Here is a 16,414-nt window from a genome sequence, read left to right as displayed (position 1 = left end):
AAATAAAGACGCGCAACAACGCCAACCACCGACTTGGTAGCGAGTCACTTGGCTCGTCCATCCCGTTCCTGCAGTCAAAACGCTTGGTGGCCTGGTGAGTGACGTGGGTGCCAGCTCATGAGCGTGCGCAATTGTCTGCGTGTCAAGTTACTCAGCGTGAGTCGTGGCCACCGTCGTAACCGATAGCGTTTATCGTTGAACGAGATCACGATTTGCCGTTCTTATAGAAGCTGACATCGATACGTTGTCTTCAGTGCCGGCAAATGTAGACCCGTTGTAGTGGTTTTGCGTTGACAGGTTTCTATAATGGAATTATTCGATCGTTGCAGCCCGAGTCTTATGCTATTTTTTTTCATACTTTGTTACAAAAATCTTCATTTCTCAGCGTTGTTTGTGCAACACAACATTGGCTTCAGTTTTGTGACGTCATTACATGACTTTGTGCTATGACATAAAGCGCTACGTAAGAACGTGCTGTATTATTTCGTGCAACGTTACAATTGCACTACGCCCGACCGATTTATCAATCAGAAGGATTTTTCAAAAAGATCATAATCGGCTGGAGTTTTGCCGCTGATGCAATTCTGTAATTTCTCATGAAACTGTCAACGCCGTTGAGTGTTGAATGATGTCATTGCGCCGTTTGTCCACAAGATGGAGCTCTGACTCGGACATCTTAAAGCAGTGAACCCTAAACGAACCCAAATTCGTCTGCCTGTAACTCAGATTATTGTTGTTAAGTATTAAGGGCCCCAAAAATATGTTTTTATTTATTAATGATTTATTTTTAAAAGTAATTCATCAGTTCTCATACCAAATCATGTACTTAGCACACCATTTGCGGTACGTGCCATTTCTATTTCAATTCCCTGATGTGCTACGTTACATTGTGCAATGCTAAACAAGGCTATGTTACATCACTATCATGTTACCATTTGTTGTCATACACATTGCAAAAAAAAAAAAGTCATGTCGACATTTTCTTTGATGTGCACTGAACATATCGAAACGCGTTTGAATATGAGCCGCTGATATTGTCTTTTTTTTTTTTCATGGTCTTCTTGAGAATTCAATTACCCTTCGAGTCGCATGTAATCACTCCTCATCCCGAGGCCTGACACTCTCCTCGCTCGGACACAGCCCGACTAATTACTCTCTGACCTTCACTGGCGCTAGTCTTCGTCGGCCTCTTCTTCTTCTCTGGTTCCCGCACACCTGCACCTCACCTTCAACTACGGCGGCGCGTGCGGGACCACAAGCACGCCCGCGCGTCCGTGACCAGGACCCGTTTCAACATTTTCCTCCCTGACCATCAAAGTCATCCGATTGTCGGATGTCTGGAAATATCATTATCACGCGACGTGGCACATTTCCAACAACAAATACCAAAGTAGCCCACATGGCGTTGTTACACTTTAGAACATTTGAAATGAGTGCGTCTCTCAATCAAATATTTCAGTTCACTTATTTTGAATCCAGTGCAGTCAAATTGTTCAATTCTACGTCTCTATTCAAACAAATATCGTAAGTTGATTGAATATAGCATATGGGGACTAATTAGAAAAGTCAAAAACAAACGGTTTGGACAACAGGAAGACGGAAATCGCTTCATTAAATAAACTAGCAAGCTAATGAGGCTAACGATGTAGCCAGGAAATAGCCGAGCAATCGTAAGCCGTCACGCTCACGCTCGCTTCCACATCACAGCCGCTGTACACGCGTTCACCGTCATCGTTCGGATGCTTTAAAATGTAAGGATGGTGACCCCCAGTGGACAAAATTTGTACCCGCACCTCACATGCATATACTGTCAACTTCAAAAAGTAAATAAGATCAGAAATACTTGGTGGCTATTTGATGGATTTTGTCCCAACAGGGGGAAAAAAATATCAAAGCGCTTCTCATTTGTTTGCGTTACCACGGCAACCGCTTGTCAACGCATCCTGGCGAGCGAGCGCCGATGGTCGAGATGATGAAGAGCCGATGGCGAGATGATGAAGAGCCGATGAAGCGCTGGTTGTGACCCGAGCGAGCGTCCTGCCGCTCCATGATTTGTCTGCCTTGATTCGAGTGCAATCGAGCCGTCATTTACGTGCGCCGACAATTGATCCCGTTAAACGGCAAAATCTTTGTGGCGAATTCCACAAAGTGCAGCCAAGAAAGAGAAAAAGGAACGAAAGCAATTCAATATTTGCCACAAAGAAACACAAGTAGCGGCTTCTGTTGAATTGCCAGCAATTGCGCAGCTAACAGATTTTGATTGACGGCTACTGGACAACGTGGCCTGTTGAGCGGACCGGACACTATTTATCTTACGTCCGTAAAATCCGAAGTGTGTTGGTTCCGGGTCCGGTAAATGGAGTCCCCCCCCCCCCCCCCCAACTCACCCCGCAAGCCTGCTCCTAATATTTGGAGGTTGTCATGTTGCTAATGAAAAGTAAGCACAACATCGACAGGCCTGAAAGTGCAGAAAAAAAATTGCCGGGGGCAAAAACAAGAAAGCAAAAACAAGTACAAGCAATGAAATGTGAACACGAGCTGATTGGACGGCGCCACCAGCAAGTCGCTTAAGCCGCCCGTCTGCTTGTCACTCAAGCGCTCAGACTTGCGCTAACGACGGCGACGCCTTCACATTTACAAAACGCGCGCTAGTAAAAAGACAATGTCGTACTAGTGACATTTTTTTCCAACACTACTTCCACTAGTAGCCTGACATCAAAAGCCTTGCATGGAAACCTACTTTAAAATCCGAACCTGGGTTTGGGACCCTAATTTGAAACCATATTCTAGTCCTGAACCCTCACTTGACCCTTCTTTGAACCCCTGACGTCAAAGCCTAACCCTTATTAAAAACATCAGTCTTAGTTTGAAACCGTGCTTTGAAATGTTGTCTTGAAACCGTTTGTTGAACCCTCAACCTCATCTTGAAACTAGAGTTGCAACCACTAATCAATTCATCAACAAGTAATTGATGATCACATGAATCGATAATTAGCGACGAATCATTTAGATACATTTTAAAATGGTCCAAATGGCGGCAAGTTCATCTTCTTTGGTAAATATTGTCTGACTTCTGTCGTCCTCCATGAAAGCCCACTAAGACGATGATCTTTTTGTTCAAACTAAATCAAACTTTTGCTTTTGAAATAATGCCATGATTTAAAAAAAAAAAAAATCCAACTCATCGAGTAATCAACAAAAAATAATGGACAGATTATCATTATTGCGACCGACATTGCACTCGCAAGCCTGTTCTGAAAATAGCCGAGCGGTGAAGGGACATTGTGATTTCCTAAGAGGGACATTAGCATGTCAACACAAAACAGAAGATTGTGCTCGAATTGCCATTTTAAAATCGAGTCATCAAAGAGTCACTATTTTAACTTCAATGTAAACATTATGCGTGACATCACACACGCAAACGAACATCCCTGGTGGAGCAACACAGTTGGATTCATTTACATGAGAAGCTCTTTGAATAGCAGCAGCAAGCAGGCCGCGTCCGTCATCATCCTCATCGTCATCATCCTCTTCATCATCATCATCATCATCATCATCATATTTGTGTTTACTTGTTCTGTAGCGTTTGCCAGTCTTTGAAGTGCGGCTGCAATTATTTTGCGCTCGACAAAAGCGGTCGGATTCGCCCATCAACTTGTATGTGAGAGAGCACACGCAAAAGAATATCATTAACACATTACACGCGTGTGCAATTCAATTAATGAGCTCTTCTCGCTTCCGACACGTGAGCTCGTCTGCCTCAGGGTTGGTTTTTTTTTCTTCTTTTCGTCCAGACACGTGTGTCCATGAGGCGCCCACACTTGCCGCATTTGAGGAATTTTTAAACTTGGAAACTTCCCATAAGATTAAACGGCAATATGTGGAAAAAAAATGAAGGTTGCTTCTTCGTAGGAAAAATTTAAACCCTCAGCATACTTTCAAACCCTAATCCAGACTTGAAACGCAACCTTGACACCCTCATGTGTCGGAAGCCCTCAAAATGCTTTACTTTCAAAGCATCATTCTGACTAAAACCCCCAATTTGAAACCCTAAACCAGACCTGATACTCTACCTTAAAACTTTAATCCGTTTGAAACCTAAAAAAATGTTTTAAAACCCTACTTTGAAACCCTAAGAATGACTTAATGACCTAATTTAAAGGTGCTAGCTAGCTAGCTAGCTCTAGCTAGCTAGCTCTCTAGCTAGCTTCCAAGGTGCTGGTTTACTTGCTATCAATGGCTGAAGCCAAACTGTGGCAGGCTTTTGACTTTCTGGACTTGGATTTGCCAACTCTGCTCAAAACTCTGCTTTGTAGCCCTAATCCAGCGATGCAACTCTACCTTGAAACCGTATTCCGTTTGAAACCCTAAACATGTCTCTCGTATGAAACCCTAAGCCTGGCTTAGCGAATGGCAAACCCAAAAATCGGAAATCGAATCGAATTGTGAGACAGTCAAAGATTCCCACCCACAGTAACATTCACTGGTTTCGTGGCATCACTATAAGGTCCATTTTTCCATGTTGGATCCCTCCTGCAGCAAAGCATTGTGGGAAGCGTCATTGTGTTGTTATGACGGAAGCGTCAACGTCCTCTCGTCTTCCCTCCCGAGCGTCCGCCGGGATCGGCACGCGAACGTCTCCGTATGCGTTCGCTCCCGCCTCCCGGAACGCGCCGTCGCATCCGCCTCGCTTTATTACAACCGGAGAGACGGCGGGCCCCAGGAGCCCCCCCGCGAGTCCTCCCCCAAGAGCCCCCCCCCACACGAGCCCTCCCCCACCCTCGCTCTCGACGCAGATGGGGAAAATCGGGAGGAGGGCGGTTAAGTAGACGTGCGCAAAAAGAATGAAAAGAGATTGAGAAAAATTTGCAAAATTGAAATCCAGATGAAACGGATCCAGATTTCCAAATCACATTTTCTTGACCCATGGATCAGAATTTTCTAGCGCGTAATTTCAAAACTTTGGATCCTTTCGGATTGAGATTTCCAAACCCTGGATGACAGAAAGTGTCTTCTGTCGACATCGTCGATAAGATTTGAACCTGCTGGTGAAGTCGGTGTCCTTTTTTTGTTCCCGACGTCGCAACTTGGATTTCCGAGTTGAAAGGGGCGGGGCGCTCCCGTGCTGGGACTTCCCACCTTCCTCGAATGCAGCATAACTACCATACGTTTCAAAGTGTCTCAAAAGTAGAGATGTTTTTAGATGAATCACATCTTAAATTTGTATTCATCACAATTATCAACACATTTAGAGCACCTGCTATGTGTTCATTTATTCAACATTTAATGTTATGCGGACCTCTTCAACATTTGCATCCACTGCGCACACTCACCCTCCTCTTTTTCTAACCAATTAACTCCCAAAAACATATAAATGCGTTCTATTTGAAATATTACCATGCTCCCAAAGACATTTATGTTTTTTAATGTTTTTTTTTTATTTATGCTAGAGCGCATACAGAAAGCTTTGATGCAGCCTCTGAACTGAAGAGAATGCTTGAAGCAATAGTAGTTATTGCAAACACGGCCAGCAGGTGGCAGCAGAGTATAAGAGATCAACCAGGGCCATGTCGCAAAAAAAGCTCTTACCCCCACAGTTATTAACAGACTTCTATGCTCGTGCTAATTGCTGCAAAAAAAAAGAAAACAGATAGAAATATGCTTTTCTTTCATGTTTCTTTTGGTAGCTTCTACGTTTTTATAGCAATAGAACACAATATTCTGTGGGCTTTGCAAAATCAGTCCAAATCTAGTAAAACAGCCGGGAGTGAAGGGGATTGCTTCAAGGAATATGGCTGCCAGCGAATGAGTTAATTACTCGCATAATTTAAAATGAAAAAAAAAAGACCCCAATAGTTTCAAAATTAATTGCGTGATTCATCTGCGTTATGATTAATGCAATATTTTTTTGTGATGAATTAATTAGTTAACGCTTTAACAGCACTACTTAAAAGACAACGTTTCAACAAGTAAACAAGTGGAGCTTCCTGCGAGCTCAACGACTTCCTGTCCACTGCTTGTGTCTGCAAAAAACAAAAACAAGAAAACCCGTCGGTGTAGAAACCGAGGGAGACCTTTTTAGTCAAATTATTTTTAAAGTCGGCTTAGCCGACTTGGCTGCAAGTAGCGCCTTCCTTCCCAGGGGGCGCTACTGAGACCAATATTCATAAACAGAGCAGCAATTCCATTCAATTTCAATTTGCACACAAACGTACGAGCAGCGGCGCGCGTGTGCGTGACATCCCATCAGAGGTTAACGAGCGGACTCGGTCGGGTAACTCGACCTGCTCGGTCACCGCTCGCCTGCGGCGGGAAAATTAAAGGCAAAAAAAGAAGGAACGGCGTTTATTATGGTGAGGAGGAAAAAAGATAAACAGTCCGAGTAGGAAAGCGAGAAGAAAAAAAAAAAGTCACATTTGTTGGTTCTTTGGCTCAGCGGAGACAATTAGCGACGCACTGAGGAGAGAAATGAGATTATTTAGCCAAATGCAAATGTTTAAACGCCACTAAATGTATTTGCTGGCTGGCATCGCATTACTTCACATGCTTTTTATTTAATGACTGAATGACTATTTCTAACGTGTGCTACAAAAAACGAAGAAAAAAAAACAGCTACAATTTTACATTTGATTTTGCACTGCCAGGATGAAATCCAGTCGAAAGCAGTCAAACGTCCGAATCAAGAAAAGGACATTTCCATGTCACATGTAGGCAGTGCTGGCGCTATTTTGCCGTGAATGACTCTGATTGGTCAACCACCGGAGAAAGTCACTCACTGGGCAAAATCCGGTCTCGCTTCACCATCTTCTGCGTCTTTTTTTAGGTTTCAAAAATAAAACCTCTTTGATTATTTTTTTTGTTTCATATTATTGAGAGGGGAAGTAAACATAAAAAAACGGAGATAATGCCGTTGCACAAGTGCGCACACCCTCTTACACGTAACTGGGATGCTTTTTATTTAATGACTGTTTCAGTCTTTATTTCTAACGTGTGCTACAAAAAACGAAGAAACAAGATTTGATTTTGCACTGCCAGGATGAAATCCAGTCGAAAGCAGTCAAACGTCCGAATCAAGAAAAGGACATTTCCATGTCACATGTAGGCAGCGCTGGCGCTATTTTGCCGTGAATGACTCAGAGAAAGTCCCTCACTGGGCAAAATCCGGTCTCGCTTCACCATCTTCTGCGTCTTTTTTTAGGTTCCAAAAATAAAACCTCTTTGATTATTTTTTTGTTTCATATTATTGAGAGGGGAAGTAAACGTAAAAAAACCGGAGATAATGCCGTTGCACAAGTGCGCACACCCTCTTACACGTAACTGGGATGTGGCCGCAATGATGTTAAATTGGACTCGGTCGTCACATTGCTGCCTCACTGCTGCCCCCCGCAGGACGTTCAGGACGCACGTCACGGGCCGTCCCAGCGGCCGGCGGGAAATGGCTGCTGAAAAGCTCATTTCACCCCGTCAAGTGCAAATGATTAATTGCGTGGCAAATAAAGCCACAAAGTGCATTTATCCCCATTAAAGCTTTGCATTGATCTCACGGCCGCAACCTGATTTGTCTCAATTTGGCTCCGACGCTGCGCGATTATGTATCGATCCGCGTTAGCGGCCACGTAGCCAGCGCGCCGCGCTCTTTTTTTGGGTTTGTTTTTCTTCACGCTTGCTTTCGTGCAACACGTCAAACTTCACTTCATTTCTAAAGCGTCGGCTGTTTGACAACAAACGTTCGGCGGACAACAAAATGCACCAAAAACAACACAAACTCACAAAAACATGCGGGAACAATTTTGTTTCGATTGGAGCTTGATGCGCAACGACAACCGGCGACCGCTCAGTTGATTGCCAACATACGACCATTCCATACTGACCGGCGACCAATCTAACTCCCCCCCCCACCCTTAAGAGGAAATGTGCTCAAATAATATGGTTGGGCGACATGTTGTTATTTTATCATTTAGGGATCAATCCAAATTTTCAGTGTGGTTGCGGGATTAGGGTTCGATTATTATTATTATTATTATTATATTACATTGAATTTAATTTATTTTTACGATTATTGAATTAGAATTATGAAAACATTTTCATCTCATCCATGCTGATGTCAATGTTTAGTTAAGTGATTAGAACACATGTTATTTACATTATGAATAAATGAATCATTTAACCGGTTACTGCTGCTGCAAAATCAAATTTAGAATTTAATGTTTGTGGAGGTTTTTTTGGGATCATGTCCTTGTTATTTAAGAAGAATTGATGTTCCATAATTACTCAATATTGGATTGAGCTAAGTGAATCGGATGGAATTGGAAAATATCGAAATCTCTTGTGAATGGAAATCAAATCGATTGAGGACATTTAAATTGATGCCCCGCCCTAAAAATAATTATCGACGACAATCATTGGTGGCTCTTGCCAAAAGAGTCCAAATGCTGTAAAATGTCTGCCACTGGAGTGCTGTGATCATTGCAAGCTGGTGTTGAATGAGTTGAAGATGTTGCCTTAACCATAAAAAACAAGATTTAATACATGACAAAGTGTAGGAGGTAAATCAACACAAACCTCCCTGGTGGAGGTAACAAAGATGCCAGTTGATGATGGCGGCAAATAACGGCGGAAAAGTCAATAAAAAGTGTTTGTCTCTTGAGTGCCGCCTCGTCCTCAAGATGATGTCGTCACCATGGCAACAGACGTAAGCACGGTTGGACGGAGAGCACACATCCCCGCCGGCGGGCCCCTCCCCCCCTCCCTCCCCCATCACACCCGACCCTCACGTTCCTCCCCGGACTTCCAATAGCTGAAGACGGCGCATTGGTGGACTTTGCTTGACTCGCGTGTGGATTAAGGCGTGAAGAGACGAGCGCGTTTGAAGGCGGTCGGTCGGTCGGTCGGTCGGTCGGCCGGGCGGGCGCGCGCGTGCGCCGCATGGACAAAAGCAGAACGCCACTTTGACCTCTACGCGCTCACGCCTCCTCGCTCAAAGTCAAACCGGGAGCCATCTTTGTTTTTTGTCCTAGGAGGGGTGAGCCAATCAGGGATGGGAAGGTGAGCGCAACCAGGAAAAGTTGACAAACATGAGGGAGGAGCCAATCAAGGCAGACGTGTGCGTCGCACGCATGTCAGCACGCACACGCCTCCACATTGTGGGAGGAGCTGGAAACCAAAAATGGGATTAAAGAAAATCCCGTCGACGCTGCCGCAGGCTTTCGTCTCATGTACGCACCAACAGGTTTACTCTCACATTTAAACTGACAAGAGATTTTCATCTTACGCTCGAAACACCGAAAAGCTTTCTTGCGTCTTACATAACACGAAACCTTCAAAAGTGGGAGGCACGTCGACAAACGGCGTTCAGCTGGTTTGTATGATCGGTTTCATTTCAAATCTACTCTGGTGGTGTTGAGAGACCAAAAAAAGGAGGCCGAGTGCGTCCAGAGTTTTACGGCGCTTTAAAGGCCTGGCGGGCAAAAGCCAAAGTCACTCATTGTTGCCTCCAAAAAAGATTTCTTCTGTCAGGAAGCTTGCGACAAAGAAAAAAAGGAAGATGCGGCGCAGCAATGCTAGTTGCTAAGCTAATCAAAATGTCGTCACCATTCATACGATAAAACAGGTTAAAAAGGAATTTAATGGTTCCAAATGTACGTTTGCGTTCTCGTTCGCATCTAATCGGTAGAAGGCTTGTTTTTTGTTATACTGGAACTAGCATGACTTCCTGCTTCCAGGAATGATGGGAAATGTAGTCCTAAGGCTTGTTTTTTTGTTATACTGGAACTAGCACGACTTCCTGCTTCCAGGAATGATGGGAAATGTAGTCCTAAGGCTTGTTTTTTGTTATACTGGATCTAGCACGACTTCCTGCTTCCAGGAATGATGGGAAATGTAGTCCTAAGGCTTGTTTTTTGTTATACTGGAACTAGCATGACTTCCTGCTTCCAGGAATGATGGGAAATGTAGTTCTAAGGCTTGTTTTTTGTTATACTGGAACTAGCACGACTTCCTGCTTCCAGGAATTATGGGAGATGTAGTCCTAAGGCTTGTTTTTCGTTATACTGGAACTAGCACGACTTCCTGCTTCCAGGAATGATGGGAAATGTAGTCCTAAGGCTTGTTTTTTTTGTTATACTGGAACTAGCACGACTTCCTGCTTCCAGGAATGATGGGAAATGTAGTCCTACTGTTGCGGTCGCGGGTGGTCAGTGCCAACGCAAGCTGAACTTTTCTGGCGGGAGATAAACGACATTCCATTTTGGAGAGTCCATTTGACTCGATTTAGAGTGGGACCAAATAGACTCCAATTGAGAGTAATATTTACACTTGAAAGAGAGTAAAAGAATGAATTTGGGAAAGTAAAAGAAAAGTCACTTAAAGAGACCAAGCAAAAAAGGTTGGAACATGTTGAGTTCATTGACTTGCGCTGTTGTCTTGTCAACCAAGATAGCATTTAGCATTAGCTAAAGTAATAAATACTTGCTGATACTTTCTTTTTTTTTTCAACAAAAAGTGACATCAAGTGGGACAGATTTTGTTTTCTTTCCGGCCACTTCCTTGTTTGTCAGTCAGCGAACTTCTTTGATCCGCTAAACTGCGTAAATGTCACAAACTCATCCAAGATTTTTGCTGTTAAAGGTTAAAGGTCAAAGTACCACTGATGAAGACGTCCTGGGTCGTTCCAAAAGCAGCTTGACTGTCTTCATTGGTCGGGAATTGACCAGGTTTTACGTAAAAACACAATCGCACTCGCAAGATTTGGTCATCTTAGAAAGATGATTTCATATTCCTTCATCAACATCATGTCCAAATGATTTGGATTGACTCCACCTCCATTTTCAAGTGTAGGCAGACAGAAGCGTTCATCTCACGTCTACGCTGACGACGGCTTTCACCCCCACCAACGCCCCCCCCCCCCCCCCGCTTGCAAGCGCTTGCTTACTTGCAGTGCTTGTGTGGTCCGCTGAGGGTCTCGATGACGAAGCATTCGCCGCCGTTCAGGCAGTAGGCCAAGTCCTTGTCGTGACACGGCTTGAAATGCTCCGAGCGCAAAGGCGGCACCGTCGGAGACGCTGAAAAGCAAACAAGGAAACAAACTTAAGTCATCTTCAGCATCCTTGAACCGGAAACCGTTCAAAAGGCTTCCAATGCTTGCGCACAAAAACACGTTTGACCGTCAAAGTTGTATTTTGCACACAAATGCAATTGTTGTCATGATGTTGGACCAACAGATGGAGATGGAAAATGTTGCCATTGCTATACAGAATTCAACACTCCAAAAAGTGCTGTGAAAATGAAAGCAAAATGTGTTCAAAATGGCGCCAAAGTGTTCCGTCTGCAAACGAGTGCACATTCTGCCACTAAAAAAAAACAATCTTTGCTAAAGTCAATACTTAACGTGTGTTGTGCCTGAAAAATCAGCATTTATTCAGCAAAGGCCCCCAAAAAAAGAAAGGCAATCGTTATCTTTTTTTTAAACTTACTGCCACAAAATGAAAAAAAAGCCCAACATGTTTCTTAGAAAGTCTTTTCTTTTTCTTTCCGTTTTTGCTGAATTGCGTTGCTGTGTTTGTTGCTATTTTCAGAAAAACGTTGCAAAAAATGAAACTAATGAACTGATTTTGCATTCTTGGCTAGATTTTGCCATCCTCGTAACATCGTTTGACTTTCCTGATGCAATTCTGTGCGCAATTTCAATCAAATAGCTTCTAGAAATGTGCTGCATTGGAAAAACGCGTCTTATTCACAAAAGTCACAAGAAACATTATATTTTACTTTTCTACCTTTTTATGTAAAGGCAACATTTTGCCATTAAAACTGGACATTTGTTTATGTTAGGCTACGAAAATGTTCAGCTTTGCCTTCAAACTCACATAAACACCATTTGCTAAAAAAAAAAAAAAAACATTTTTATTTTGCATGAATAAGCTTGATTTGGTTCTGAAAAATTTTCCATGTAAATGTAATATTTAGCTTATGCTCACAAAAAGACAACATTTGCTCAAATATGACATTTGGTCATTTTTTTTAATGACATTCTTGTTTCTTGATCAAATGCAGCATTTTGCTAATAAAATGATATTTGCTGACAAAAAGGTTGCTGCTAGTGTCCCAATACTTTTGTAAATAAGACACATTGCTCAAAATAAACACACACCGCACACGCTCACGTAATCAAATACAAAGTGTTGATCAAAATGGTCAAATGATTGATTTTTGGGGCATATTCGAGTGCACAAAGAGGACCGCATGCGTGTGCGCGTGTGTGCGTGTGTGAGATGACTCGAGCGTGTGTGTTTGAATGTGGTGGTCTCCAAGGGGCAGCGCACTCCGATAATCCACAGCAGCCTCTGCAATGCAGATGCTTGGCAGTGACACACACACGCACACGCACACACACACACACACACACACACACACACACACACACACCCGCTCATCTGGACCCATAAAGCGCTCGCGACGCACTCGCGTGGACGCCCTCAGGCTCGGCCCAATAAACGGCGCCAAACGAGTGAGTGACTGGACGCCGCCGTGTGTCTCGAAAGATGATAACGTCATCACGCTCAGGGGCTGCAGTTACAGACTCTGCCCCCCCCCCCCCCCCCCGAAAATTAACAGTTCTCCAAAAAAGAAGGATGAAAAAATATCATAAATTGACAATACACACACAAAAAAAGGTCAAAATATGAAATCAGCCCCTGGAGCCAGTTTTATTTTGCGACATGAAAATTGGCGGGCGTATCTATCATGAGTAGACCCACAAAAAAGTTTCAGGAAGCCATGCCTAAAAAGACACAGGAAGTCGGCCATTTTGGTTAGAAGTGGTAAAAAATTGTTTTTAAACTTTCCCTATCAATTTTTTCTTAAAATTCTGCTCCTGAAAGCAGTTTCATTTTGCGACATGAAAATTGGCGGGCGTGTCTATCATGAGTAGACCCACCAAAAGAGTCTCAAGAAGTCATGCCTGAAAAAAAACAGGAAGTCGGCCATTTTGATTTGAAGAGGTCATTGGTCATTAAAGACGAAGCTGCCTGCGAGGACTTTGTCTGATTGCTACCAAATTTGAATGATGTCAAAACACGCCTCCAGGAACATTTTTGAAAACGCAACCCCAAATTGTTGTTCTGACGTGACCTCACTTTACGGGATGTGCAGATGTCCCACTTTGTAACTCCTCCCCCCAGAAACGTCGGCTTCCAGGCAACTTTTGAAGCTTCAAGCGACATAACGGCGTGCTAATTGCTCCGCAGGGACGCTGACGACACACAGAAGAAGACGACGACGTGACTTCGGCTTACGTTTTCATCACTTGAGATATTTTCCACGTCCTTCCGAAAATGCTTCGAGGAAGACGCGGCGACACACTTTTGTCCCGGCAATTTCTGTTCTTACCCGTGAGATTTCCATGTGCGAAAGCGCAGCGCCTTTGACTTGTAAGCTTCTGGTCTTTGTGGTTATGGATAACGGAGCGCGCACGCACCGAGCGCCTGCAGGAATCCAGAGAGAAAGCTGCGCAAGAAGACCAATTACCAGAAAGATCAGATGAGGTCACCTGAATATCTCCAGGTTCAGGCGCAGCGCTAAACTGTATGAAGGCCAAGAAAAACGGCAAGATCAATTCCAAAGACTTTCTTTTCTCGTGGAGTCAGTCAGTGTCAATCCACAGCACATAGAAAAAACATCTGGTCACCGTGGCAACCGCAAGCTGCTCACATAACGATCCCCGCAGGATCTAAAGCCGTTAAATGCACCGCGGCATCGCATTTGACATGATCGTCAAACCACCTGGCGGATGAGGAAGTGCTGCGCATGGCTTGACCATATATGGTCGTTGCCATGTGCGACAACGTTCACGTTAGCGAAATACTCGCAAACGCTTTTTAAGGCCAGGGTGGCTTAGTCGATAGGAGAGAATTAATGCATTCATTGACATCAACAACTATTTTGATAATCGATTAATCGTTTGGAGACATTTTATAACTTAAAATCATCCAAATTCTGGGAATTTCAGACTCTTACAGTAAATATTCAGATTCAGTCTTCCATGAAAGCAGACAAATTATGTTGACTCACATCTGCTTTTACTTTGGAAAATAATTGTCAACATTATAAAATGTTCTTTTTAAATCAAATTCATCAATTAATTAAAAACATAATCGACATTGTTCAACATTTAATATGACACATTTGTTTTGACAGAAGGGATTTTGGACTTTGGCTTTTCTGTCCTCGTCCTCGCAAAGAAAAAAAAAGAAAACCAGACAAACAAGTTGAGTGGCTGTGAAACGCAAGAACGGCAGAAAACAAACCCAAAAACCTCACAGTGTCCTTCGCGTTTCCTCAGCTTGTGACCGGACGAAGCGTCCCAAATCGACGATGGACGTTCCTCAGGCGTCAAGTGACACAAAGCGCCTTTCCTCGCTCTCGATTGCGATTTGCGTCACGGACGGCACAAATGTGTGGAATCTTGCGATCGCAATCGGGCCTCCTCCGAATGCGGACGCAAATCAACAAATGATCTGATCATGCCAAAGTGCCGACGCCGGCCAAATATACGATTAGCCACGCGGATGCACGTCCGTCTTCTCCGTGACGGACAAACGGAAGCAGCGGCCCATCGTGTGTTTGGCTTTTTTGACGCTTACGCTCAAAGATGTCAGCCGGCGCGAGTGCTCACGCGCTTTTGCTGGCACGACAAGTGAGAAAAAGAAAAGGAAAGTTGCATCAACGTGAGGTGGGAAGGGAGCCGGCACAGCTGCCGAGTCTCGTCTCCGTCAACACTTTTGGCCGAGACCACCGACTGGCGTTTACCGGAGACGCCGGCCGCTAAGTGCAGCTGACAAAGAGCGCGAGATGGCAGCGGCACGTCCGGCCGGCCGGCGACATTCGGCACGTGGAAGACGACCACACGGGTGGCAAACTGGCGGCCCGGGGGCCCGATCCAAAGTTGCGCTTTTTGCCATCAAGCACACAAATGCAAAACGACAACACTCGCAAGGAGAGGGTTGAAAACTCGCACCCGGACGCTCGCATGCCGGCCAACCCGACTCCGACTCCTGACGTCACTCTTTAAGCCACACCCATTCAAGGCACACGTCCAATACACAAACACTACACACACCAAAAAATATAACAGAATTTAACTTTTTATTTGACAGTTTTTTATTTTAAAAATGTTTTTTAATGTACAAAAATAAACTCTGCTTTGACCCTTTAAAATGTCAAATAACATGAAATCATTGTAAGGCCAAGAAACGCAGCGAGATCACCTGCGGCCAATGATCATCACCGATCATAGCTCGTATCGAACCTCTGAGAATGACTCACCCAAGCGACTCCTGGGGTCCCCTCGAACCCAGATTAAAAACCACTGTCAGGGCGCATAAACAAACAAAATGCTCGCACCTCCGTCCAATTTCAAGTCCTCAATGAAGCAAAGACGCCGACGTGCTTGCGGACCGCCAGGCGTCGAGACGTGTTAGTTGTGGCGAGCCGCAGCGCCAAACAAAAGCCGCCGCCGTGAATCTCCATCTGCCGGAATAATTGCCGGCGCGTTGAGTGGCGACAGCGCGTTTGCATTGGAATGAAAAAGCCTCCGTTTAAAAGTCAGCGCAACGAGACGTCAAGTTCCATCTCGTCGCGTTTGTTGGGCCCGCGGCTGTTTGATGCCAGATCATAATTGCGTTTATTTCTTTTGTGCCGACTCGGCATCATGAAACTGCGGCGCGGCATCGCCCGTCGTTAGCGTCACGCTGGGGGGAAAAACATTTTCAAACTCAAACCTTTTCAGTCCAGGGGAGACGTTTTTACAAGGAGACCCTCGTGATGCCAACATCCATTTAGCAAGATAAGAACCGAGATAAAGGTGGATTCTTTTCAGAAAAAAAGAATGACAATAGATTCCAAGAGAACAAAATTCTCTTCACACACGCAAAGATAAATTTGTCATTTAAAAAAAAAAGGAACGTTCCCCCCCCCCCCACTCAAACTTCAACAAGGTAAGAAATAGAATAAAATTCGAGTCAGTATATAAAAAAATATATTCTTCCAAAATTCCGCCTTTTATTTTGTTGCACTTTTTGAACGACACAAAAACAAAATGAAAACACTCACAATGAGCACACTCGACAATCAGACACAACTCAACGGGGATCCTGACGTCACCCGCTTGGCCACACCCCTTAAAGGTACATCCATCCATCCTCACAGACGCCGAGGCATCCGAAATGAGCACGGCAGTCTTGAGTGTAGGAGGAGCTCGCCACGGAGCTCGCCACGGAGCGGCGAGCTCGTGCGAACGCGGGTGCAACCTCCAGCTGCATGGAAAGATCTCATACATAAACATCTCATACATAAAAGCCTCGTCGGAAAACATCTCATACATAGGAAGCGGCAAGGAGGGGAATCCGCTCGGGTGCGTTTG

The 16,414-nt window shown here is 44.3% G+C and overlaps 1 protein-coding gene across 1 annotated transcript in view; it reads right to left on the bottom strand.

Moving 5' to 3' along the window:
• Positions 1-16,414, bottom strand: part of nrg3a (neuregulin 3a) — a 130,664-nt gene that overhangs the window by 28,641 nt on the left and 85,609 nt on the right. The window contains exon 2 of the mRNA XM_077581257.1: positions 10,931-11,060. Coding sequence (XP_077437383.1) covers positions 10,931-11,060 — 130 coding nt within the window. The remainder of the gene's footprint in view (positions 1-10,930; positions 11,061-16,414) is intronic.

The sequence above is a fragment of the Vanacampus margaritifer genome, chromosome 12 (assembly GCF_051991255.1).
Source record: "Vanacampus margaritifer isolate UIUO_Vmar chromosome 12, RoL_Vmar_1.0, whole genome shotgun sequence".
In the NCBI taxonomy this organism is placed as follows: Eukaryota; Metazoa; Chordata; class Actinopteri; order Syngnathiformes; family Syngnathidae; genus Vanacampus; species Vanacampus margaritifer.
Note: the sequence above shows the minus strand (reverse complement) of the source record. Positions and strands in the feature narration are given on the sequence as shown.